General features: G+C 45.8%; 1 protein-coding gene across 4 annotated transcripts in view; it reads right to left on the minus strand.

Moving 5' to 3' along the window:
• LOC148036686 (Mitochondrial inner membrane translocase complex, subunit Tim44-related protein) overlaps window positions 1-27,572 on the minus strand; it is a 126,246-nt gene that overhangs the window by 48,124 nt on the left and 50,550 nt on the right. For all 4 annotated transcript variants that reach the window (XM_087678735.1, XM_087678737.1, XM_087678736.1 and 1 more), the window contains exon 5: window positions 25,936-25,987. In XM_087678735.1, the coding sequence (XP_087534861.1) occupies window positions 25,936-25,987 (52 nt within the window). The remainder of the gene's footprint in view (window positions 1-25,935; window positions 25,988-27,572) is intronic.

Below are 27,572 nucleotides of genomic sequence, written 5' to 3' on the forward strand. Positions count from 1 at the left end.
TGGGGCGGACTGTAAAGCCTCCTTCACGGAGGTGGGCTCTCGATCCTGCATAACACGGGACATCAAACAATAATTGGAGCAAACAAGCTCCGAAGAATGCGCCTGGTGCCTCCGTGACCGCCGCGGACCATCCTGCGGTCCCCACTCCTCAGGAACCCCCTCGATCCCTGAATCACGGAGTGTGTCACGGGCCCAGCGAGGAGGAGGCCGAACCTCCCCTCGTCGTTCTCCATCAGTAGAAGACTTTGGAATGTCCACCGGTGGTAACTCCTCAGAATGGTCCGGTGGAACAGTAGACTCTGTGTCAGAAACAGAATCATAATCAAAAGGCACGGGCTCCAATGGAACTGAAGAAGGAGCCCAACTCTCCCCTGGATCTCCAAGAACGGGATGCTCCTCACCCGTTGAAGTAGTCGGAACCTCCACAAACCGCACATCACGGCTAGAATATACATCCCGCTTGACGGGATCATACAGTCGGTAGCCTTGGGACTGGGAGCTGTAGCCAACAAATACCTGTTTTCGGGAAGCCGCTTCAAATTTGTCACGGTGAGCCTTGGGAATGTGAACATAGGCATCACACCCAAAGACTCGAAAGTAAGAAACATCTGGCTTCGTCCCAAAATAAGCCTCAAATGGAGTCATCCCTTCCACGGCCGAAGTAGGGGATCGATTAAGAATGTGGACTGCAGTAGCCACAGCCTCGGCCCACAGAACCTGAGGGGTCTGTCGGTGCTCCATCATGGTGCGCGCCATCTCGATCACACTACGGTTCTTCCGTTCTAGAATACCATTTTCTTGAGGAGTATTGGTATTGGCAAACTCCTGGTGAATTCCTCTATCTGCACAAAACCGAGCAAATTCATTAGACACAAATTCACCTCCCTTGTCGGATCGCAAGGTCTTCAACTTCCGGCCTGATCGGTTCTCCTCAAAGAGAAGCCAATCCTTGAAGTGCGAGAAAGCTTCTGACTTTAGTGCCAAAAAGTAGGCCCATGTCATCCTGCTGTAGTCATCCACGATCAGCATGAAGTACGAGCTCCCATGCAGGGACTCATTCCTCATAGGGCCACATAGATCCGTAGATACTAACTCCATCGGTGAAGTAGACCGCCGCGAAGCGGTGTGGGGAATGGCATCCCTATGCTGCTTCCCCCGTATGCAGGAGACACATGGCTGCTGGCTCACCACTATATCCGGCAACCCTCGAACAAGCTGTCCACGTGACGCCCTCCGAAGATAGTCATAGTTCAGGTGACCAAACCGAGCATGCCATAATGCAGACTGTGACTGTGAGGTAAGAAGAAGAGTAGAGAGGGCAGTGGAAGACTTCAGTTTGTAAATGCCGTTCTCCTCATATCCAGATAATAGAACCGTCCTCGATCCACGATCAAGGACTCGCACAGTAGAACTGTCAAACTCCACCAAAAGACCAAGGGAGCAAATCTTATGAACTGAAAGGAGATGGTACCCTAATCCTGGTACATGCAAAACCTCTGAGGTATGGGTGCCACCTCGTCCATCCGGAATAAGCTGCATCTTACCCCGACCTGCAATAGAAACTGAAGAGCTGTCTCCAATGAGAACCTGCCCACGCGAAGGTCGCAGCTGGGCAACACCATCTGATGAAGGAGTCATGTGCCGTGAGGCACCACTATCAACAATCCACTCTCGAGCTTGGGGAGCCGTCATCGCAGCATCAGAAGCATTCGGTGAAGCGTCCTCAATGACACTAAATGTAGAAATGCAGCTGATGAGGGTGCAGCCACCGCTCCAGAATCCTTGGTATCCTTCTTCTTGGTGTCCTTCGTGTCTTTGTCAGGGCAATCCTTCTTCCAATGGCCAGTCTTTCCACAAATATGACATGTGGAGTCTTTGTCCTTGTCCTTCTCCTTGTCCTTCTTGGACTTGTTATCCCCCTTCTTCTTCTTTTGGTCCTTCCCCTTCTTCTGAGAGGCTTGACCTGTCAACCCCTCCGTCTTGGAAGCATTTTGTCCCTTTAATTGTTCCTCTTGGTCCAAGACCATAGGAACCAACTCTTCCCAGCGAAGAGTAGACTCTCGCCCCGAAGCAATAAGGGCAGAGTAAAATGTACCGAATCGTGGCGGCAACTGGGACAATAGTGTGATCGCCATGTCTTCGGAGGAAATCGGCTTCCCCGCATTCTGAACCTGCATCTGTAGCTGCCTTAGCTTGTTAATGTGTTCCCTTAGCGAAGAAGACTTATTGACGGACAAAGTCCGCATCTGTACCTCCAAAGAAACCCTCTTCATCAGGGTCATCCGATTGTACATTTGATCAAGCTCCAGCCATATCTCACGAGCCACCGTCAAGTACTCGATGTGAGCGATCACGGCTGTAGTGCATGATAGAAAGAGAAAGGATCGAATCCTGGCATTCAGTTTGTCCCAATGAGACTGGGCCCTGGCCAACTCCGCACGAGCATCGGAAGAGAATTTGGACTCATCTCTTACCGAAGGCCGGTCAATATCCTCCTGTACCAACTCCGCCAAATCATAGGACTCAAGGATGGCCAACATCATAACGCGCCAAATGCGGTAGTTGTCGCCGTCGAGCTTCTGATCTGTAGGAAGAGCCGGTAAGACAGGCACCTTCCGGTCCATAATCGCCTGGAACTCCAAGTCCATCTCTGTAGACATCTTCACCTGCAATGCCTTCTCAAACGCAAAAGCAGCCCCCTCTGACTGGGTAAACTCAGCCTGCTAAGGCTCTTCCGCGTTCCGAAGCTTCTTCACCCGCCTGAGGCGATGAAAAAAAGTAAAACCTGCACTTTTAGGTTGAAAACTCAAACTTCCTCCGCGTCAAACAGCAGTAAACAGCAGCAAATCCTCCACCTGTACTCCTTTCCTGTGCGCCCACACTCGTTTCAGCCTTGTTCCAAGGCGCAGCCCTCCTGTCTGCCCTTAAACGCAAAAAACGCAAATTTGTGTCGCGATGGAAACTCCACTTCAGGTTGATTCTGCGCTCAGTCAGCCCTCAAACACTGCTCTGATACCATGTCAGAGTGCAGCGGTGCGGAAGCGTAGGACTGAGAGAGAGAGAACGCAGAGAGAGAAGGGAGAGAAAGAGACAGTGGACGATGAAGATCTGCTGTATAAAGAATGCTGAATACAAAGATATACACGGGCGCAATGCGCTGGACTGCGTGTCTCCACCTCGACGATGCGACCTGCTGTCCACCTCGAAGTCTGCTGCAGTCTGCACTGTCTGCTGTCTGAAATCTGTGAACAGAGACAGAAATCTGCACGGCACCGGTCTGTAATCTGCGACAGAGAAGAGTGGCCAGACTGCTGGAAACGTCGGGTATTTATAGCCGAAAACTGCCACGAACTGGGGCGCCAGAAATAGGGCGCAGCCTGGAATAAGTCGGCTGCATTAAATGCAGCCGACTGGGCTGCAGGCAGTCGAACTGCCACGTGGCAGTCCGACTGCACAGTCCGACTGACTGTGCAGCTGCCCTCCAAGACAGGCTATGATCTCTGACAGAGATAACTCCTGATCCAAGGGAGAAGGCATAACCTATAGTGGACCATCTCAAATCCCATACATAGAGAGAGTAAACCCCTCACCATACATGATCCCATAGGATCGAGTCTCCTATAAATAATGAAGAACGCACAAGGCCGCTCTCCAACACTATTAAGTGGGAGTCTTCATGAAAGAAGACAACAATGCCACAACAAAAGAAACATCCGGCGAAGTGTGAATAAGCTAGATGAGGAAGCCAACAAGACACCTATAATGGGTGGCATTTGTAAGGAGAATTCCGGTTGCAAAAAGCTTGGACTCTGGGTCCATGGGGCAAGAAATAGGCCAACAATCGACCAAACCAAACTTTGAGAGAAGCTCAAAAATGGACCTATGCTACGAGATAAAAATGCCCTATGCCATCTAATAGATCTCCCAATCCAAGGAAGAAGTGGAGGATCCCAAGATCCATCGCGTCAAACTCCTATCACAAAATCTCCCGAGTACGATCAACCTCCGGAGTAGAGCTTCTTGTGATAATAAGATCATCCATGTACAAGATAAGCAAAGCACACCTGTCACCCTCAACCTTGAAGTATAGGTTGGGATCATGAGCGGATCGATGAAAGCCACTATGTAGAAAGAATCGATCAATCCTTTGGTACGAAGCACGAGGAGCTTGCTTTAGGCCATAGAGGACCTTTAGCAATCCATAGACATGGTCCTCCTTCCCCTGCACAAGAAACTTGGAGGCTAAGAAACATAAATCTTCTCCTCAAGGACACCATTCAAGAAGGCATACTTTACGTCCATCTGATAAATAGACTAGCGGCGGTGGACTAAAAGAGCCAAAATAAGCTGAATAGTAGACATCCAAGCTATAGATGCAAAAGTTTCAAAATAGTGCAAACCTGCCCTTTGAGAAAAACCCTTGGCACAATGAGCCTAGCTTCATGCTTGTCCACGGAGCCATCTCCAAGGTATTTGGTCTTATAGACCCACTACACACCTTCTGCTTCAAGGGACGCAAAACCAATTTCCAAGTCTGATTATGCTCGATAGAATCCAGCTCCTCTTGCATGTCCAGATGACAAATATCCTATGCAAGCGCCTCCTTAACTGTAGTAGGCTCACTGACATGAAGAATCTGTGAAATAAGAGCATAGTTCACACAAGTGAACTATTCTGATGGGCTTGTAAGCGAGCTGATCTGCATGGTCCTAGAGAAGTAGTAGGAAAGCGAGAAATACATGAATCCTACATAAGCAATCAGTACCAACAAGGGACCCGAATAGACTCATCTTGCAATGAGGGAGACTGAGTAGTCTCCGTTACTTGTAATGCACGTGTCTAGAGTAGGGACTCCCCGTTACCAAGGGAAGGTAAATCCTCATCTGAAGAAGGTTCCCCCTCTGACAGTTGATTAGCCCTAGAAGACTCCAAAGGAGGGGAGGCAAAAGGGGTGGAAATATGTAATAAAGAAGTCGTAGTCGCATCCATCAAAGGTGCTAGGGAAGCCAAAGTAGAGGGAGGAGGAGGAAGTGGAGGAGCCAAAGACGTGGAAGGGGGGATAAAGAGGTAACCTGGAAAGAAGAGGAACTGAGGGTGGGGCAGGGTCAATCGATAACAAAAAATCACCTGGAATAGAACCATCAACAAGATCCTCGAATATCAAAGCCTCATCAAAGATCACATCCTTACTCACCTCAAGCTTCCGTGTTGTCAATTCGTAGAGTCGATAGCCCTTTGTGGTAGTGTTGTAGGCCACAAAGGGCAATAAGTTCAATAACAGACCTGGCTATTGTGGGATCTTGAATGGCGAAAAAAACCTGTTAACTTCTTTTTTTTTTGCTAGGAAAGGATTTGATTCGATTGACGAGGGGTAGGGATCTATTCGTAGCATATTCAACTAAACGAGTAATTTTTTCACCTACTACGGAACCCATGCTTCCTCCCATAAATTAAAAGTCCATAACACTGAGTCTTCGGAACTTCGAGTCAAGCTTCGTCTTTCTCTTCTTCTTGTCCACATGGACAAATGCATCACATCCAAAGATGTGGAAGTGAGATATGGAAGGCTTTTGACCAAAGAAAGCCTCATAGAGAGTCATGTCCTGTAATGCAGAAGTCAAGGAACGGTTGCGGATGTAAACCGCAATAGCCACTGCCTCACCCCAAAGGGTATAAGAAGGACCCGTCCGATTTGTATGCTCCACCACACCATTCTTCAAAGGTGTGCTTGGATGGATATATTCCACCCGAATGCCATGGTCCTTGCAAAACTGAGAAAAGAGGTTAGAAGTAAACTCTCCACCACGATCGGCTCATACGCCACAAACTTTAGAAGTAGTCTACGTCTCCACACAAACACCTTCCACTCACAAAAATGGGAGTACACCTTACTCTTGTACACCAGAAAATAAGGCCACACATAACGACTGAAATCGACTACAATCGGCATAAATACTTGGCCTTCCCAAGGGAGGCCGTGCCCATAAGTCGACAAAGGTCCATGTGAACCAACTCAAGCAGGGTAGAAGCCCTCCTACTAGTATTCTTGGGATGCGACTTCCTATCCTACTTGCCCCTTAAACAACTAGGGCACAAAGTGTGAATAGGAGGGAAGTCATGAAGTCCCTCCACCATCTTCTTTCGAGAAGCTCGTTCTATAGTGTTAAAATTGAGATGACCATAACGAGCATGCCAAAGCAGCTCAAGCTCGTGGGAAGACCCCACAGCTAAGTTTGTAAGCGTATAAAGCCCACCCTCCTGGGATCCTATCCAAAGAATAGCACCTATAGAAGCATCCGCTACTATCACCGCATCCTATGTTAATACCACCCGAGTACCAAGCCATGTAAGACCATGAACAGACAAGAGGTTAAAAACTAAATCCAGTACATGGAGAACTTTGGCAAAAGAAGACTGCATGTCTGGCAACAAAGGAATAGTCCACACTCCTTGAAAGGGAATTATAGAATTGTCACCAATGGTGACTATGCCCCTCTAGCACTCAAATCCTAAAGCCAATCTTGTCTATCAATCATGTGAGAAGAGGCCCTACTATCAACGAGCCAAGGCTTCTCCTGAGTGGAAGAAGCAAGAGTTGTATCCTCCTTGGCAAATACATGCACAAAGACAGACTGTTGCGCCAAGGCAGCCTTCAAATCCTTCTCCTTTGGCTTCAAATGCGGGTACTTTTGCCAACACTTCTCCTCGGGATGAGTGCCCTTCCCACAATGCGGACACTTGGGCTTCTTCTCCATCTTCTCATCCTTCTTGTTCTCCTGCTTCTTGTCCTTGGTCTTTGCCTTCTTCTTCTTTCCTTCACTTGTACCTACAGTAAATGCTTTGGTGGAGCCAAAACCATTGGCCCCAATCCCTCTGTGTCGCTTGTCATGCTCCAAGACAAGCGGTGAAAGCTCCTCCCATAAGAGTGTCTCATGAGTCCTCGATGTGATAAGGCTAGTATAGAAGATATCAAACTAAGGAGATGGGAGCTGAGTTAAAAGTATCATAGCCATGTCTTCAAAGGATATCATCTAACCAATAGAGGGAAGCTCACCTCTCATGTCCTCCATCTTCGTGATGTGCTCCTTCATAGAGGAGAAATCATCAAGATTGAGCATCCGCAACTTCTTCTCAAGGAAAATCTTGTGGGCAAACCATTTGTTGGGAATAAAGGGCCATCGTGCCTTTTATATATGCACAGGTGTGAACACACACCCTTAGCACATTTGTACTTTCATATATATCTATCCAAAACCTAAAGAGGTACATACAACAAATTGTACCAAAGAACATCGTGCATCTCTATCTTTGATCCTTACTCACTACTCTTGCTCACGTTTTGCTCTCTACCTGACATTTTTATCGCCGGACATTGCATCGCCACTGCGCATCGCTCACTTCAAACTGGTATCAAAGCTACAGCTAAGGTGTTCGTCTTCTCGGAGCCCGTGCAAGTCAACTCGTCATTGTTCTTTCACAAGACAGACAGGCAACAGCTTGTGCAGTCAGGCGCACATCAACAGGCCACGTTTTCAATCAAGTGACACTTCCAAGTTGCATGCACAAGTCAAAACGTCATTTCCTGGTCAAGACGCAGTCACGCACAGGTCACGCACTTCAAGCGCAAGTCAAAACATCTTTTTTCAAGTCATGAGCAGGTCACGCGAGCAGATGACCGGCTGGCAGCTGTAAATGGAGGAGATTCGTCACTTTTCTTTTGCAAATTTTTTTAAGTTTTCAAAGGTTCCCTGCAAGCAAGCTCTTTGCTCACTGACGGGCGTTCGTGCATGTAGGCACAATTCAGAATTTTGGGCAGATTTGTGCCAAAATTTTGGGGATTTGTCCAGATTTTGTGCGAGCAAGACACAACAGTGATATTTGTCTCAGAAATTGCAAGAATTTGTGACATTTTGCCTCTGGCATTTGGGGCTTTTCATGTACATGCAAGAATTGAGCTGAAATTTATCCAATTTCTCGACATTGATGCACATTGGACCCCGTGCAATTTGGGGCTTTTGTTGTTTCGGTGAAATTTGTGTGCCATTTGGTCATTTTATGTACATGCGGGTTTAATTCCATGCAATTTAGACACCTAGCACTTGAAAAAATTTGGGGGTTTTGCTGAAATTGCTCTATTTTGGCAAAATTTTTCCTATTCTATACATGTCAGAGACAGTGCAGATGTATGGTTGATGCTTTGAGCACAAAACTTTTGGGGCATCTGACCGTGCGTGTCAAATTTTGTGCCCGTGGATGCATGTACAACAAAAATTGCAAGACTTCTTATGTAATGTGATGTATTTGTCCTTGGAACAGGTGTAATCAGTCATGGAGTGCTGTAGCACAAGGTTTAGTGCTTCTGAAAATTTATTTGCAGATCTGAAATTTCTGCTTTTACGTGGTCATTTATTGCTGGTTGGTACTTGTTTGTACCTTGATCACTTGTGTGACAGTTTGGGCCTGCATTTGTGTAACGTGCCTGCCTATCGACTGTCCAAGCACGTTTTAGCGGTCCATCAAGAAACGATTCTAGGCATCGCCACCCGGAACTCCCATGGAATGTTTCGGGGTTTGTCGCCTAAGGTTTCCCGAGTCCGCCTCACAACGGAACGTTCACGGCCAACCAACTAGGATCAACCTGAAATCTAGGGTCAAGGTCTCCTAACAGCATTCTAGCGTCGGGTTTTGGACATCCTACTTTACGCAGAGATACTCAATCCGAAGCAAATCCATACCCCACTTGGTTCAAAGAGAATGGGAAACGAGAGGGATGCACTGCTCAACCTCTCTACCCGTAGGGCATAGTCCCATTCCAGTCCCCTAAAACGGCATGAATCATGTTCTAACTTAACAATACCTAAAGTCATCTGACGATAAATCCTTGTGAGAAGCCTCCCAGTTTTCTGGGACCACCCAGCCGTAGGACGGACCCGTCGGGGAATTCCATCCACCCGCTTCCCTTGATAGCTTTAGTTTTCTAATTAGGTCCTACCACATTTATATGCGACATTTAAAATCAACTTCATTAATTAAGCCTTTTAGGGCACAGAGTTCGTTCACGTAATTTACAACACATACACAAAAACAAAACAAGCAGTCATTTTATCAAACAAGTTCCTTAACTTATCCTTAAGTTAATCTTTGTCTCCTGCCCATACAAGAGAATTATGTATCCCTTCTGTCCAACAGAAGTACCCGGTCCAAATCACATGGCACCAAAATTTCAATCCTTTATCTAGAATAGGATCTTCTAATGTCCCAGACGTTGGACTCACGGGGATCTCCAACTCCATTCTGGGCAGGCAAGGGGTATCCAGAGCTCCACTTGACCCACAAGCGGTCTAGGAGTAAGATGCGAGTTCCGTGGTTGGCCTTTTCACCACTCGACCATCGGCCTGTGAATCGAGCAGTGCCCTCTCGAGATAATCCGCGCTGCGATCTTGGAGATGATCCATGCGTGTAAAATATCCTTCCTTAATTAATCCAATTAAAATTCAAGCACAATCAAAGCAATCAGCCCTAATATCATCTTCTAGGGAAACATTCATTTATCCCCATGGCAACTTGTCATTACAGACCCTTGCCATGTATTTGCCATCAACACAAGCCTTGGAATATTCATCCAAATCACAATGCAACAATCCTTTGATTGAAAGAAAAACATTTAGGGTGTTGTTCAATCAACCAACAAAACTAATTGTATTTTTTCCAAACAATACAATAATAGACGCGATAATAATTCCATCGCATATTTCCATCGCATATTTGCTCTCCCCCTTGGGGCCAAAGAGTAGAATTTACTTAATATTCCCTCCTTTAGCCTAAGTCATATGCTAAAGGTTCCAATACTATACATGACGTAAGTCCTATCATTCCAATGTAAATTAAACAATCTAGTAGGAGCATTTATGCCTCTTCTCTAAGTGACAATTATCTTTTAGCATTTCCCTACTATGCAACATTTTATCTTGGCTTTATCTTCCTTTCTCCTAAGGCAAGGAGTCGCATGTCATCGATGTAAAGTTCACATAATCTCTCCCATGTATGTACCGTCTATATGCATTTGCGAACCTTAAACAATATTATCATCGGTAAAGATTAATCAAAAACTCATCGATGCTCAATACTTTAGTGTCCCATATGTTGCTTATGCTATGCATGGATTCATCACATAGCAACTAGGTGCAATTTAACTCCCTTTGATACAAGCACTTCACAAACTTCATCTTTGAATATTTGAGATGCGATTTATCATTTTCAATAACCTATTCTAGCACCACAAGATACGGAGCCTAATGTATCTCTTGCGAGCATTAAAACAAGCATCTATCAATTTGAAAATACATTACTTACGACCGCTACCGCAATTGGATTAACAGTGATGCCTTCGCCCGAAGCTTCGTTGCTAGTTGTAGGATTGCCATCCGCATGCGACATTCTTTGCTTGGAGGCCATCGTCCGCAAGTAGACTCAAGAGATTAAGAAGGTGGAATAGATTCGAGATGGGAGAGCGTAAGAGAAGATGGTTAAATCAAGGATCGAGATAGAGGAAAATTGTGCAACCTCTCGGGGTAACTCCTCTCTCTCTCTCTCTCTCTCACACAAGCTCTCACAATCTCTTAGAGGGGTATCCTCTCTCTCTCCCTCTCTCTTGCAGCCTTTCGGGGTCTCCTTATGCTCTCTTGTGCCTCCCCATACCTCATATTTATAATAAATTAGAGAGGAGGGGATAAGGCTGAGAACAAGAGTGGAGGGGCTCTTAGAAGGCTCAGTGATCTGATGCTCAGATCATAAATCTGATGGTTGCATTGGCTCCAAAAGGGGAGTAAAACCCCAAGTCACTTGATTGAAAAGCTTTCGGATCACTCCTTCTTCCTCTCCCTGTTCAAAGTATTGTCTACTGCCTGTAGACTACGATCGCGACGCGCGCGATTTTGCCAGTCACTTTCCTTTATTTTTCTTTTTATAAAATCTCCAAAACTAACTAAAATATCACTTGTCTTTTCTTTTATATGACTTTCAGTTCTATCTTTTTAGGATAATATCTAAAATATAATAGTTTTTTTTCCCAAAAATCTAATATTTTTGGACCATCCAAACTATACACATTAATACTAGTGATTAATATGGCTCATAAGTCCCGTTCACATTGTACTTTTCGTGAAGGGTGGCTACAATCCTTATCAATCCGAGAAAAGTGTCTGATTTACAACTCTCAATTTTTTAAATATATTTTTAATTGAATAAAAATTATTAGCTATTAATGTTAGTTAGTTTTTACCTTAGTTAGTCTTTAGTTAGTAATCTCACTAACTTATTAATTAACTAACTAACTTTCGAACTAACCAACTAACTTTTATTGCGTGGAAATATTACAATTTGCTAAATTCTTTAGTTATATTTGGGCTGAAAATCATGGCTGGCAGCAGTGACAATAGTCATCTTATGCACATTAAGAAGCTTGAAGGAGCACATAACTTTGCAGTTTGGCAAAAATAGTGCCATAATATCCTGTTGCAAAAGAAGCAGACAAAGCCCACAGATATGGAACAAGAAGACTGGGATGAGTTAAATGAGCTTGCACGCTCAACCATTGAGCTATCGATTTCTGATGCCTCGCTATTTAACATTGAAGGTTTAGATTCTGTCTATGCTATTTGGACTCAACTGGAAGAACTGTATGCTCAAAAGAGTGCCGCAAGCAAAGTTTAAAGACTGAAAAGCTTATGGATTTGCGTATGAAAGAGGGTACAACAATGTCTACCCACTTGAGTGAGTCTAACTCCATTTTCAGCCAGCTCGTTGCCATGAAGTTCATGATTGATGAAGAATTTAAGGCTGCGTTCTTACCTTGCACTCTGCAAGGGAGTTGGGATACATTCAGGACTACTATGATCAATTCTAATGCGATCCTTCTGTATGCTGATGTAGAGAGTGCTCTACTCATGGAAGAAATGAATTGGCAGAACAATGCATCCAGTAAGTCTTCCAGTGCTTTGCATACTAGGGGCAGATCACAGCACAAAAGGCAAATCTGATAGCAAGGGATGCAGTCAATCACGTGGTAAGGATGTTGAATGCCATCATTGTGGCAAGAAGGATCACTTTAAACGTGACTGCTACAAATGGAAGAAAGAGAAAGGAAAGGGCAAGAAGACAGATGATAGCAAGGAAAAGAAGAGCAGTGTCAAAATTGAACAGGTGAATGTAGTCACTCATGACAGTGACAGTGGGAATGACGTACTCTTTGTCTCTTCACACTTTAATACACATGCTTTATTTGCAGATACGGATGATGACATGCACACTTGGATTCTAGATTCAGGTGCTTCCTTTCATGTTACCCCTCACCGTGAGTGGTTTTCTGACTATACAGGGGGTCGACATGGTGTTGTCCATCTTGGGGTCAACTATGCATGAATTGAGTATCTAAAAGAATCCTATTAGCCTTAAGTTTGACATTCTCTTGAGATACTAAATAAAGCTCACTTTGAAAATTTTCCTACATATTTGTTGTCCATTCCTTAAAAGTGACTAAGGATATCTTACATTTAGACAACATATCACCATATTCATCAATTTGTCTCCGCAAAGCATCCACTCCACTAGCATGCAATTCTTTTATTTTTTTCATCTCAATGAGCATAGCATCCCTCTTAGATTTTATACATGTCAACTATTCCCGCATGTGCAGTTGTAGTTTCAGCATGGCTCTGTCTTCACACTTCAGCATGTACGGCATGTACCTCAGCTCAAGAAAAGCTTGATTAGCACAAGGCAGCTAGATGACGATGGATTTTATACCACCTTTGGTGATGGGAAATGGAAAATCTGTAACTTTTTTTTTTCAAATAAAATGTGGCTGATTATATTACTCAAAAGAAACTGATTACAACGGAGTGCTCATGCTCAACAGACTAGCTGGAGCTGATGCAGAAACACAAATACATCATGTATACAAGCCGCTCAAGGCAGTCTAGGGGGGATGGGGGCAAGAAGCCATGGAGAGGGGGTGTATCGCCATCTAGGGCTGCCTGCCTGCATCACGAAAAACAGGTCCTGACCACCCCAGGTATGCATGAAATGACAACGGAGCTCCTGACGAGCCTTGGACTCGCCCTACACCTGATCCCAACGGCCACGGAGGGAGTGAATGATGGAGGTCCAGGGCTCTGCTAAGGTCGTCTGTGCTGAAAGTCTCTCTCCGCCGAAAGTCTTCTGACACCGCACCTTCCAGATATGCCATCCAATAAGACTCCCTATGATCTCCCATACCTCAGAGAGGTCTGCTGTGGGCTCCAGTACCTGGAGGATGGATAGAGCCTCCAAACCGACCATTGCACACGACCCTGCCTCAATGATGAATATCGTATCCTGCATCCCAGCCTCATACAAAAGGTGATGGCCCTGGCTAACTGCTGCCAGTAAAAAGCTCCCCGTGAGATACATCCAAGGCTAGGTGTTGTACAGCGAAGGATACGGCATGCTCCTCTCCACACGAGCTGCGCCTCCTCACATGACCAAAGGCAGTGCTTTGGGGTTTCCAGAGGCTGCTATGGGCAACACTTACAACCTCCCTCCTGCATCTAGGCAAGCCAACTTCCCACCGTCAAGCCTCCATGTGCCACCAGCCATAAGAAATACCATACCCTCCTCAGTCTCCAACTATCCCATAGGCAGCGGCAGAAGGTCCGTCGGAACGGCTCCGTGATGTTGGGCTCCGCCCAATGCCTGCTACATGACGGCACCCAATCCATATCCTCCTGCATCAGTACGTGTTTGCCAATCTTGGCAGTGTACTCCAGGAACCTCAGTGGCTTCTTGGCGACTGCAGTGGTCGGCCATAGCCACTCTCCTGGATACCACTCCAGCTCATCAAGTGGTCTGCCCTCCAAGATCCAAAGGCGCCACTCCCTAAGCTTCTTCTAGAAAACATAAGGGTCCAGTCGCCATGTCTTCCCCTAAAGGCCCACCACCCGAATCCTCCTCCACGAAAGGGCAGCTATCCCCTCATCCTGCTGCCCTCTGTCAAGGGCTGGACGCCCCCCCTCCTGAACAGTGAAGAAAGTCCCTTGCAAGGCGCTGCCCACTCTACCTGCTACCTATAGGGGGATTCCTGCTGGTAAAAACCTGGAGGCCCATACCTCCCCAGGCTCTATCGGCACTCGTATCGAGGGAGCAAGCCACTCCGAAGGTATTGTTGTGTCTATCTCCCTTCGCCTCAACTCCACTCCTCTCTGGCAGCCTAATACTTGCTGCAGCACCTCCTCGTCCGCCATCCTGTACACCTCCTGCCATGTCCTGATGATACGAGTCGGGCCGGCCTCCCAATCAGCCCATTGGATGTGGGGACGCTCGCCAATCTGTGCCCCTTCCCGATCTTTGACTTGGGGATTCCAGATCACCGACTGACGATCTATCTCCTCCTAGCAACCTGGGGGCTCTAGATTAGGGCCTTACGAAGGCCCTGCCACACGCAGAGTAAGCTACGTAGGAAAGATGATCTGGGGGGGGGTGATCTAAGCTGACACGAAGATCCATCTCAGGGACAGCCTCCACTCACCACCAAGTCTCGCTCTACAATCTTGAAGACCCTTCTGCAATAGAACCTTCCAGGTCTGCCCTCCCGGTGTGAGGCCACGAACAACTAGCTTGCCCAAGATTACCATACTCTGAAACTCTTAGTCTATGATACCAAGCTCTCCCTCTGACCGATGCCATATGATGGTCGCCCACGCCACCTTGGCCCGGGAATCCTTGGAGCCGTCTGATCCGGACCAAAGGAAGTTCCGCACTAGGCGGCGAAGCTACACTATGCAAGATGAGGAGAAGCACCAACACGAGGCAATGTACCATGCCGTCACTAGGAGAACCTAGTTAACCACCACGGCTCGGCGGGCCAGTGAGAGGCGAGCCGTACTGCAATAGCTCAGCTTCCTCCGAATAGAATCGAGGACTGGAAGAAACTGCTAGGCGGGAATGATGTCGAGTCCCACCTGGAACCCTAGGTACCGGACAGTCTACCCTCTACTCACCCATCTAAATCCTAGGTGGACGCTCCTTGGCATTTGTCCTAAAGTGAAAATCTCCTGGAAGGCCATCAGTAGGGGGTCCTTCACCACTTCCCAGTAGGTAGTAAAGAATGCCTTAGAGAGGCCATCCTCTACCCGTCCTGTGTATGAAAAGCCTCCTCTAGTTCCTTCTCTGTGAAGGGGGCTAGGAGGGAGCGTCCCATCTCCTCTATGACAAGGGACGGGATGTGATCCCAGACCTGCTGCCTACATCGTTGTCCTCTAGCTGAGGCTGTCTCCTGCTGGAAAAGGCCTCTGTAGTAACCAGTGGCAATCTCCATCACCTCGTCTGGGCTAGAACGAGTCCTCCCATACTGATCTCGAAGGCTGCGTATCTGTTCTCCTGAGGCAAGGCTGGTGCACCTAGAAAAACTCCCTGCACATCGTGTCCCCCTTCCGCGCCCAAAAAGCTGCTGAGGTGCGGAAAGAGAACTCAGAGCACCTGTCCTCCAAGCCAGCAATGGTTACTCGCACTCGCACCTCCTATGCGTGGAGGGTGGGATTCCGTGGTACCTCCTGTAGTAATCTCTACGTGGCTGCAAGGTCCCCTGAAGCGCTCTCTCCTCCTTCTAGCACTGCATGGCCTGTATGGCTGCCTCTTGGCAGATTCTGCTTGACTCGGCTAAACCTCTACAACCTCCTCTGCGATCCGATTCCTCCTGCCCCACTCCCTAGTCCAGAGCTGCTCTATCTGTCTCGTCACCTCCTCCCTCCTATAGATCGAGTTAGGGATCCTATAGGATCGAGTGTCTAGGGCAGATGCTGGGGGATCTAGTGTCAAGAGAACTCCGGACAACATGATGCCCGCCAACTACCCAATCTAGCCTCCACGAGAGCCTCCCCACTCTCCCACATAAAACCTATCCAACCGCTCTAGTAGGACTCCACCTAGCCGCCTGTATCCCTAAGAGAAGTCCAGGGACCTCTCCCTCTTGTGGAAGGCAAGGTCTCTCCATGCATCACGTGCACCTACTGCCAATAGAAATACCTCCCATGCCTCCTGCTCCTCCTTGGCCATGCCCTGATAGTTTCTGCCTCTGCCTTGCTGGTTCTCCAAAGCCTCTAGGTTGTTGAAGTCTCCTCCAACGATCCAAGAGTCCACCTCTAGGAGTCCATTCGCAATCTCCACCCAAAACCTGTTGCGTGCCCTAACCTCCATAGGGGCATAGACATTGAGGACTCCAAGGCACGAGTCCCCAATATCCAATCTGATCCATAGAACCCTCCCTACCACTATTGTCCCATGGTCTCATACATAGGCAGTGAGAGTCAGGTCAATAGAGGTGCATACGCCTCCATTCCTGCCGTGGGCACCTATGGCGTGCTCCCAGTAAGTGTGCGAGCTGCTCGGGAGTACCTTTCCTACCTGCTGGGCCTGGGAGAGGGAGTGAGCTTATACTCCTATAGAAGTAAAATGTCGATCCGTCTGGCAAGGGCAAGCTACAGCTCCTGCTGAACAATCAACTTCCTGGAACCATGTGCCCCACTGTAGTGAACACTATTCACATTCCAGGATGCAAGGTGTAAGCTCACGGGGAAACCTCAGTGTGGAAGCTGCTGATGAGGATGACAAACTATGGGGCATGCAAGTACGCTTTGCCGCAGGTCTGGACGGCGAACTCCAGTCCCCCATGGTGGCCCTCGGCCGACCATAGAGGTGATAGATGCTCCAAGTGGTACTATCAATGCATCTATCAGCCATATTGAGAGTCGTGACTCCGTACACTAGTAGAAACGGGCCGCCTGTGCCAGGGGCCACTCGATCACATCCCTCGGAGCCCTCCACTATGGAGGGGCTCGAAAGATAATGCTCAAGTGTGGGACCTCGGCCCCAGCCCACCAGTTAATGTCCATCATGCAACCAGGTCACTGATGTGCAAACAATGCTAGTCCTTCTTCTCCTATCCACTGGGAGATGTGGTCCGCCACCTGACTCTTCAACTCCTCTGTCTGTGTCGTCGTCCAATCCCTTGAGTGAGAGGACTGAAAGAAAAAGTAGTTTGGTCCATCCGGTGGTGCTAGTAGATGGGCCTTGCCTCTCAATCCCTTGCGAACCTCTAGAGGTAGTGGGAACACTCCACGCTACGCAACTCTCAAGTAGGACCATGGGCCACTGCAGAAGAACTCCTGTGGCAACAGCTGTGCCTATCTTGGAAAGGTGTGACGGGCTGCAAGGACAGATGAGCTGGTGGCTGTGTGGGAGGGGGAAGACTGCTGGTGTGAGTAGGATATAGGCGTGTGTGGCTCATCACCTCCTATGGGAGGAGCGGGAGTGGAAGTAGAGGGGATCACCTAACACGGGTGCAAATCAAGGGGGATACTCGACAGGGAAGATGGTGGGGGGGAAGAGGGTCGAGGGATGGAGGGATGGTCAGAGGTATGTGGCAGGTATGTGGGGGGGGGGGGGGGGGGGGGGGGGTCGGGGACTGTGGAATCTCAGGTGGGGTAGTCTGTGGCACGGGTGGTGGCTGTGGGGGACTGCGGTCCTACCGGGTGGGAAGGGTAGGGGGGGCTATGGAGTGCTCTGCCGAGGGGGCGTCGCTCACCCTCCTGCACCATGTTGTCGAGGCTGCGACTACAGCGTTGGTTGCGGCCCTCCCTGTCGTCTCCCTCTCTATCGTCTTCTGACCCGTGTGAAGCTGTTAGCGTCCACCTGCAAGCCTGTCGGCGGAGCTGCCTTGGCTCCGAAACGTATCAATCTGCTGCCTGGTGTCCAAAGTCGTGGCAGCGCAAACACTACCCTGGTTGCCCAATCACAATGACCTGCTGCCTAAAGGAGTGACCTCCTGCCTCAATCTCCAGGAACTTGGGTATACTCTTTGTGTCTTTTGCGGCCACTCGTACCTTCGGGACTCCTGCAGCTGTCACTGCATCTACGAAGAAGGCAAGAAGAACTGTGCTGAAGAGCTGTCTAAAGTCCTCCACTAACTCGCGGTACTCTATCCCCAGTCCGAGGAAAAGTAGAGTGACTGGGTGTCTAAGAAATCTGTTGTGGAGCACAAATGTCTCCACCGTAAAGCCGCTATACCAGGGAACCATGTAAATGACCCCCTTCGTGGAAGCATAGGGCGAGCTCTCCACTAACTCACAAGCTACATCTACAAAGGTGAGTTGAACCATGAAAATCTCTTGGCCCATGAGAACTGCCTCCACGATCTGCACTGTGCCAATGCGCAGCGTGGAGTGGAGTCAATCCTGCAGCTGAGCCCCTCAATGCGGAGTGTACAAGGACCTAATCGAAGAATGTTGTTTCTTTCAACTCCAACTCTATGGCACAAACGGCTGAGAGTTGTTCCTCAGAGAGGATGATACGCAAGGTGTTTGACTGGGGGGCACTCGTAGAATGCACCGGCGTCTAACTAGAGGTTTCCATCACGCATCCTTCCGAGAACCTACCAAACACAATGCTATACTACCGAGGGGGGAGAGGGAAAATTTAGTGTTTTCAGAGCGGTGGTGTGACCGCCTAGCCGAGCCTCCAGGAACAAGCGGCCACAGCATAGGCGTCTAACCAGAGGTTTCCATCGCGCATCCTTCCGAGAACCTACCAAACACGATGGATGCTACACTATCGGGGGGGAGAGGAGAAAGTTGGTGTTTTCAGAGCGGTGGTATGACCGCCTAGCCGGGCCTCCAAGCGAGAGAGTGCGCAAGGCCGGGAGGGGAAAGGGGGGGGAGAGGCAGCGCAGGGCGAACAAGCGGCCACAGGGTAGGCAGTCGCAGGGCGAGGGCGAGCTGGAGGCAGGACGGACGGCCGCAAGGGGGGGGGGGGGGGGGAGGGGGGGGAGGGAGGAGGGGTCGCTGCAATGGCGGGAACTGTCGGTGGCTCAAACAATGCAATGGCGACCGGCAGGCGAGAGAGACGGGGGACGCATCGCGTCAACAGGGGGATTCGACAGGTTGCAATGGCGGGGACGGAAGCAACGGCGTGTCGGTCGGGAGTCGTTTGTATTGATCACAGATCTGTAACTTGTAAGGAATCTAGAGTGATTGCCAGAGGTTGTAAAAGTAATACCTTGTATCCTCTCCATGTATCTAGTGTGTATAACCATGTTGTTGCCGTGACCGAGTAGCCAAGTGTTTCTTTGTGGCATGGCCGGTTGGGACACGAGTCAAACTGGAATGAAAGTGCTTACTTGCCTTGTCTTCGTTATGCTGATTTTGAGCATTGAGATCATTGTGTTTATGGTAAACATGCACAGACGTCTTATAAGAAGTCTCTTTCATTGAAATCTTCTTCTCTAGAGTTAGTACATTTGAATGTATGTCAAATGCCAGGGTTATCTTTAGGGGAAAAGAAATACTTTGTCACCTTTGTCGATGATGCTACATGAAGGAATGGGTTTATCCTATTCGTAGCAAGGACGAAGTGCTTGACAAGTTTCAAAAATTCTTGGCATTGGTTGAGAATCAGACTGATAAGACACTTAAGTGTCTTCGCTCTGACAATGGTGAGGAATATGTGTCCAGGGCCTTTCGGGCATTTTGTGATAGCAAAGGGATAAAGAGGAAACGCACTGTCCCTCATAATCGGCCCCAAAATAGTGTTGCAGAGCGTATGAATCGGACCATTCAAGACAAAGTCCGTACAATGCTGTCACATGCTGCTTTACCTCATGGTTTTTTGGCAAAGGCTGTTATGACAACCGTACACTTGATTAATCGGTCACCAAACAGGTCTTTTTTGCGCGCGGGGGGGGGGGAGGGGGGTTCCCCAAGAAGCGTAGTCGGGCAAGCCACCTTCACATGCACACTTGAAAGTGTTTGGCTGCGAAGCATTTGTATACATACATAAGGAAGAACACAACAAACTTGAGTCAAAGTCCTGTACATGTATTTTCCTAAGATATGGTGATGAATGTGAAATGGGTTATAGATTACGAGATCTTAAGAAAAGAAAAGTAGTATGCAACAATGATGTTATCTTCCGGGAAGATTGCATACACAAACAGCCCGAAAGAACAAAGGAAGTCCGTAGGGTTATATTCCGCGAAGAAATACTTTTGGACAGCAAAATATGCCCGTTGTACAGCAGCAAATACCTGCTGTAAATGAACCTGCAAAATGCAGAAAATAATCCTAGAAATGATCAGCCAGCCATTGCCCATAATGATGAGCCACTAGATGTGCAAGAATAGCCAAGACAGCAAGCTGTTATTGCTGATTTGCAGGCTGAAATGCCAGGACAGCAAGCTGAAAATGGAAATTTGCAAGCTCAACAACCAGCAAACAATGATCATTGGGTTAAGAGATCATCTAGGGCTACTAGACAACCTGATAGGTTCGTTCCTGGTGCAAACAATATAGCTGATTATGTCATGTTGACAGACTCTGGTGAACCGTCTTGCTTCAAGGAAGCAATGGACAAACACGACAGCAAGAAATGGTATAAAGCCATGTTGTCAGAGATGGAATCTCTTGAGAAAAATGGCACTTGGGACTTGGTGCACTTGCCTGAAGGGCAGAAAACCCTTCCATGCAAATGGGTTTACAAGATGGTCACTTTTGGTTTCTCGCCAAAGTACAAAGCAAGATTGGTTGCGAAGGGGTATAAGCAGGAACATGGAGTTGACTTTGATGAGATCTTCTCTCCTATAGTCAAGATGACTACATTGAGAACCATTTTGGGCTTGGTTGCAGCTGAAGGTATGGAGCTTATACAGATGGATATAATGACTGCATTCTTACATGGTGATCTGCATGAAGACATATATATGCAGCAGCCTGAAGGGTTTAAGGCAAAAGGGAAAAAAAAGATGGTATGTAAACTCAAAAGAAGTTTGTATGGGCTGAAACAAGCACCAAGAGAATGATATCATAATTTATGCAGTCTCAAGGTTTTCATAGAAGTCAAGTGGATCATTGCTTGTACACCAAGAAGGTAGCAAATGGCAGCCTGATTATCTTGGTTCTGTATGTTGATAACATGCTGATTTTTGGCAGGGATACTCATATCTTGAACTCACTGAAGCAAAGTCTTCATGGCAGCTTTGACATGAAGGATCTTGGTGATGCAAATCATATTCTTGGTATGCGAATACTCAGAGATAGGTCAAAAGGATTACTCTATCTATCTCAACAGGAGTATACCTCCAAGGTTTTGCAGCGTTTCAATATGGAGAGGGGGGGAGGGGGGAACAATTGGGGTTACATTGCCTCCATATGTAAAAGTTGGTGTAGAGGACAGCTCTACATCTGATGATGAGAAGGCTGAAATGGCCAAGATACCATATGCTTCAGCTGTTGGCAGTTTGATGTATGCTATGGTTGCTACATGTCCTAACATTGCCTCTGCAGTAGTAGTGGTTAGCAAATACATGGCAAACCCTAGTAAAAAGCATTGAAAAGCAATGAAAGGTATTATGAGATACCTCAAAGGCACAAAGGATTTGTGCATCTACTTTGGAAAGCAGAAGGCATTTGTCGTTGGCTTTACGGATGCAGACTATGCTGGTCATGCGGACTACAAAAAGTTCATTTTTGGATATATGTTTACCTTCACAGGAGGAGCAGTCTCTTGAATCTCCATGCTACAAAAGTGTGTTGCATTGTCTACTACAGAGACACAGTATGTGGCTACCACTGAGGCATGCAAGGAGGCTTTATGGCTTTCACGTCTGGTGGGAAAGCTTGGCATTACAGAGTTACCTATTCTCCATTATTGTGATAGTCAGAGTGCTATCATGCTGGCACGGAATCCCGTCTTTCATGCAAAGACGAAGCACATACAAGTGAAGTATCACTTCATTAGAGATGTACTTGACAACAAGAGCATTGAGCTTGTCAAAGTGCATACAGATGATAATCCTGCAGATCTTGAATCTTCTCACGATAATGGGAGTTGGATAGGTATATGTATTCCAGCTTTGTACATACCTAGACTTAGCTAATTCTTTTCTCCTCTTAAGGCACATTGCCTTTAGGTGAAAGGTTGTTGGGAATAAAGGGCCATCATGCCTTTTATATGTGCATGTGTGTGAACACACCCTTAGCACATTTGTACTTTCATATATATCTATCTAAAACCTAAAGAGGTACATACAACAAATTGTACCAAAGAACATTGTGCATCTCTATCTCTAACTCTCATTCGCTACTCTTGCTCACATTTTGCTCTCTACCTAGCATTTTCATTGCCGGACATTGCATCATCACTGCACATCGCTCACTCCATCATCTTGTGCTGATATAAAAACACAAGCTTCTTCCACACTTTTGCTGCAGTCTTCAAACAAAAACAATCACAAGGACAAAATCTTGCAAACTCATAAAGAGATAAGATCGGACTCGAGAGTTGAGCTAATCCCACGAGGCTCTCAGTCCATAGAAGTCCCATCTATTGAATCCTCCTTAGGACGAGGGATGGAATCTAAAACAAGAGCCCAAAGATCAAAGGTGTCGAGTATGCACTCCACCTTACACGACCACAACGAATAGTTCGAACCATCGAGTTTGTCCTCTTTGGGTATTGAAGGTAAGATATGCGCATGCACCAAGGAAATCAAGGGCAGCATCTTCACTAAGGACCGAGCCTTCTGTGAAAGATGAATAGAGGGGGGATGCATCCAAGTGGAGGACTCATCTTGCTAACTATAATTGCGATAATCGCATCTCCACTCAAGAGTATCTAGAAAGAAGCTCCTCCTCTTAGTTATCAAAGCTTGTGAACTGATAAGACAAGTTCGATCCTACAATCACCCAAAAATCTGCATTTATCAAAGAAACAACTGACTGATCAACAAGAAGCTGTCGCCGGCACAAAAAGTTGTCGTCTACAGCAAAGCTGTTGCCTATGCCCACAAAGTTGTCACCTCCTGCAATAGCAACAAGGATGTTGTCGCTTGCACCAAGGAGAGGTCACCTACAAAATGCAAGTTTGTGTTTTCTGCAAGACACAAAAATTTGAAGCCGCTTGATGATTAGACAAGCTTGCTTGGTCCTACAGCACCTATGCAAGATGTAAGCACAAGCTGGAAATCGAAGTTTTGAAGATTTGGGCTGCTCCCTTGTGATGAAAACCTGCTCTTTTGCAAGAAATCTCCAGATTGTATCGAGAAACACGAACACAAAGAGAAGCACAGAGAGAGAGAGAGAGAGAAGAAGAGAGAAAGTAGAGAATGAAGGAACAATAATGCACTGACTAAAGAAGAATATTGATACAATGATGACGGACATATCAGTCCCAGGATGCAGCCCAAAGTGTCAATAAGGACACCAAATCAGGCTGATGATGATGGCAACACTAAGCACAGAGAGTCAAAGTGTCAAAGTGTGCACCTGCAAAGGGATGACTGAAGACTGAAGAGAGTTTGTGTCTAGCAAGTGGAGAGGCTCACTATAAATAGCCAAAAATACCCAAATATGGTCAACCTACATCAAGGGAGGCCAGGCCCAACTAGTAATAAATGTTGGTCAATGAAGGGAAAAATGCCAAAAAAATACAAGTGACCCCAAAAAAATCCCAAATGACAATGATAATGTGTAGCAAGTATGGATAGACTGTGGAAAGTAGTAACTGACCTAGGAATGCACATAGGAAACGGACAAATAAAGAAAATGCACCTAAACTGCCAAAGCTCTTATGTCTCCATCAAACTCTGACAGGAACTCAAAACCAAGAGATGACTGACTGACATAACTAACATAGGTAGGCTAACATCCGCATCCTTGAGAATGCACACAAGAGCAATCGCCAGTCTAGGACATGCCCCCATTGATCCTCCATCAATCTTGAATGACTCCTACCAACCTTGCATGGCATAATCTCTCTCCACCTACCATGTGGCCCACTTGTTAATGCATTTCTCAGCCTCTAAAAGTCAATTTCCACCAATTTTCAGTTGTGGAAATTCAAAAATTGCTTGGCTGCGCCCACAAATTGGCCACTTCATATCCACAATGTAAAATGCTAATCCCATTGAACTTGAAAGTCCTTTAACTTTCATTGATCTTAGTGTTAAGCACTAAAGTTTTAATTTTCTCTAGCCCAATGACACCAAAGTCATTCCCAAGGGCACATGTAATGCCTAGAGCCAAGATTGTCACGAGGCACCCACTAGCATCTATCTAACATAACTTATCACAACTTCTACGAATGTTCCGCATTGCCCCACTAGGGCTTTGGACTGTCACCATGCCCAATTTAACTTGCATTTCACATGTGCACAACTTAAGTACACCAAAGCAACAAAGTAAAAAATCATGTCCTGTGACAACAAGAGCTTCAACCATACTTTGGAGACATCCCACAAGAGATAGCAGCTGGTAGGACTTCTTTTGAAATACACCGAAGGAGCATTGAATACACTTTGGCATTATTTGTATCCCAATCCAGGACTACTTCCTCAAAAGTTGTATTGGGCCTCACCAAAGGGAGAGAGGAGAGGGTTCTGGGGTACGAGAGCTAGAACCTAAATCAATGTATCAAAGTCGCTTCTGCACAAACCAAGCTTTCATCGCTGCACTCCAAGTTAGATAGTCCAAGGCTTTTAAGTTTGTTATCAATGTTACAGCATGGAAGAGCCATTGATAGATAAAATGAAGAGAAGATATGTAAGATATTCATACAAAATGCTTGGGCCAAGCCCAAAATCACAAGTTCAATGGCTCAGTACATCAGGTTGAAAATACCATCAGAAGTGAAAACGCAAGCTAGATGAAAGTCAAACAGGTGGATGCCTGCTCGCAGGATGAAAAGAACTGCAGCTAGAGCCCAAGTAGAAACAAAGGGATTGTAGGGTACAGCAGGGAAGAAATCTATCGAACAGCAGCTGAACATTGTCGCCCAGCCAGGAAAGGTTTCACCAGCGGCACAAGAAGTCAGCCCAGCAGGAAAACGTAAGGATTTGCAGCCTTTGCAGCACTTCACAGGTCAAAACAGACCCGTTACAGCAGTCACAATCAACAAAGTGCATAATTTGATTTGTTTGATCTCCATTGGACCACCAACTCCTTTTTGAGGCTTCCTCAAATGGTGGACCATATATATCTACATCTGGGCACCACATCATTTTGGTTAGTGTCACTTAGTCCATGCAATGTCATTTCACCTCACTTCCATCTTCCATACAGTTCAGCTTATGTTTGCTTCCATCATTGTCATGTTGTCAATCCGTCTTGTTTAAAAGAGGATATGGATGTGATAGGGGAAGGGGAAGAGCTACCAATACCCAGAACTACCATTTGCCACTTTTGTGCAAAAACATGCCATCTAGCAATATATATTTCTATAAGCAAAAAACTTAGTGAGTGCCAAAACCTGCTCAATCTTTCAAGTAATAGGTAGCTCTATGTATTGCATGTACCTTAATTTTCTTGCATAAGCTCCAAAAGGATATATAAAAAGAATTAATTGACTTGAGTGAAATGTCTGTGCATTTACACTTCCAAGCTCTTTATATTGAATGGGACAGAAAATAGAGGAGGGATAGAAAAAAAATGAAATCTCTAAGGTGCTGTAGCATAAACAGCTATCTAAAAATTATTTGGCTCCACTACAAGTTCCTAAAGGGGCCTTATTTTAATGGAGGTACGCTAAATTGCACACATAATCCTCAACAAGGTAAAGGTAGTAATCAGGTAACACATCTGTATATTTATTGATCCCAACACCTTATCTTGGATGCTAGGAGAAATAGGACACACTGTACAAAAATGAACAATTGAAGTAGCATGTGTATGCCCATTTGCTTTGTTTATAAACTAATGACAGCAGTGTAAAGTCATAGGCCCAAAACTTTTGTACCCTTTAAAGAGTTCCTCTTATGCTCTGCATTTTGCCTCAGGGAATTTTCACCGAAGTGTTATTATGAAATTTCCTTTTCTCCAAAATAAAAAAGATAGAAAAATGGGGAAGGGGTCTTACCACACGTATGTATAGCTCTTTCCGTTGCTTCCATCCTTCCCTTGTAAACCATCTGATGTATGTCACAACTCAAAAGAATAAAACATCACATTTAAAACAAATATTATCTTTACTTAACTCACCAACATAACCACTTAAGAATTTCACACACTCAAGAATTTGCTGAAAAAGCCTATTGAAGCAAATAACAACAGCACAAGATGCAACCTTTGATTTCAAAATTTCACATATGATACGAGTGTAAGGTATAGATATTGGCCTACTATCAGTTCTTAATCCCTACATTGTTGTAGAAGTTTGAAGCTGTATAGTAAATGAGCAAATAAAGATTCTCATGAGATGGATAAGATCTTTGAACATGAGTATGCACCTCTACAAAAATACAAAAGATAATCGTGTGTAGAAAGTTACAATCTTAGGAAGGGGTCATGAAGACTCAAAGGAGCTATAAGTCACGCTTGTCAGGCAATGGACTTTGGTGGTTTCAAATTATTTCTCTATTTCTCGCATAATAGTGACTCCTTGCACATCCATGCATGCAACACACGTCGCATTGTGCCAAATGGATAGGCAGGGAATTAATGTGTTTTGTGTTTCTCTAAACCGAGTCTTGGCATTAACATTGATGTTGTGTCCCAAGCGTGCAAAAACCCCCAAAACGACTCTTAAAGCTCTAAATTTCGATATTGGATAAGTGAGACACAACAAATTTATATTTTTCCCTGTTCTACAATTTTGTGACCGATCCTGTTGCTTTTGTGCTCTAAATAGTGACATACATCCTTTTTGAGCTTTTGCTTTTCTTGGTTTGAATGCCTTGCTTTTTCTAATTGTTTCTAAAACCTAAACCATGCTTCTAATCTTAACAAAAATAATTGAGTTGTAATAAGGCTATAGTATAAAGGTTACACTAATGATCAATAATTTTGTGTATAAAAATAATAAGCGCACTAGCGAATAATAAATCACCCACCAATGCCACCTAAAATAATCATCAGTGTACCAAAGATGCTCCATTGGTAAATATGAAAATAGTGCATCTACATTACTCCGGCTACTAATAGTGTGGTAACCAAAAACACAAAACACATTAATTTCTTACCTATCCGCTTACCACAATGCGACTAGTGCTACACAGATACACGTGCAACAAGTCACTATTACGCGATATGAGATTTTATTATTTCTATGAAAATACGATGTTGCTTGCTTATTTAATGGATTTTGATTATAATTTTCTACTTGTCGAATAATAGTTACTCGTTACACATATATGTGTGTAGCACTAGTTGCATTGTGTCAAGCGGATAGGCAAGAACTTTAACGTATTTTGTGTTTTTAGCCAATAAATTATTAGTAGCCCGAGTAGTGCAAATGCAATGATTTTTATAGTTACCAGTGGAGCATCTTTGGTATGCAAACTATTATTATAGACACCATTGGTGCATGATTTATTATTGGTTGGTATGCTTATTATTTCTATGCGCAAGATTATTGATCAATATTGTAACCTTATATTATAGCATTATGGAAAGCCAATTATTTTAGGAATGTTAGAAGTATGGTATAGGCCTTACCAACAACTAGAGAAAATAAGATGTTCAAGAATAGTAACATGGGATGGCCATTTTTTGGTC

This window comes from Lygodium microphyllum, chromosome 5 (genome assembly GCF_053477565.2).
Source record: "Lygodium microphyllum isolate KBCC chromosome 5, Lygodium_microphyllum_v1.1.10, whole genome shotgun sequence".
NCBI classification, from domain to species: Eukaryota; Viridiplantae; Streptophyta; class Polypodiopsida; order Schizaeales; family Lygodiaceae; genus Lygodium; species Lygodium microphyllum.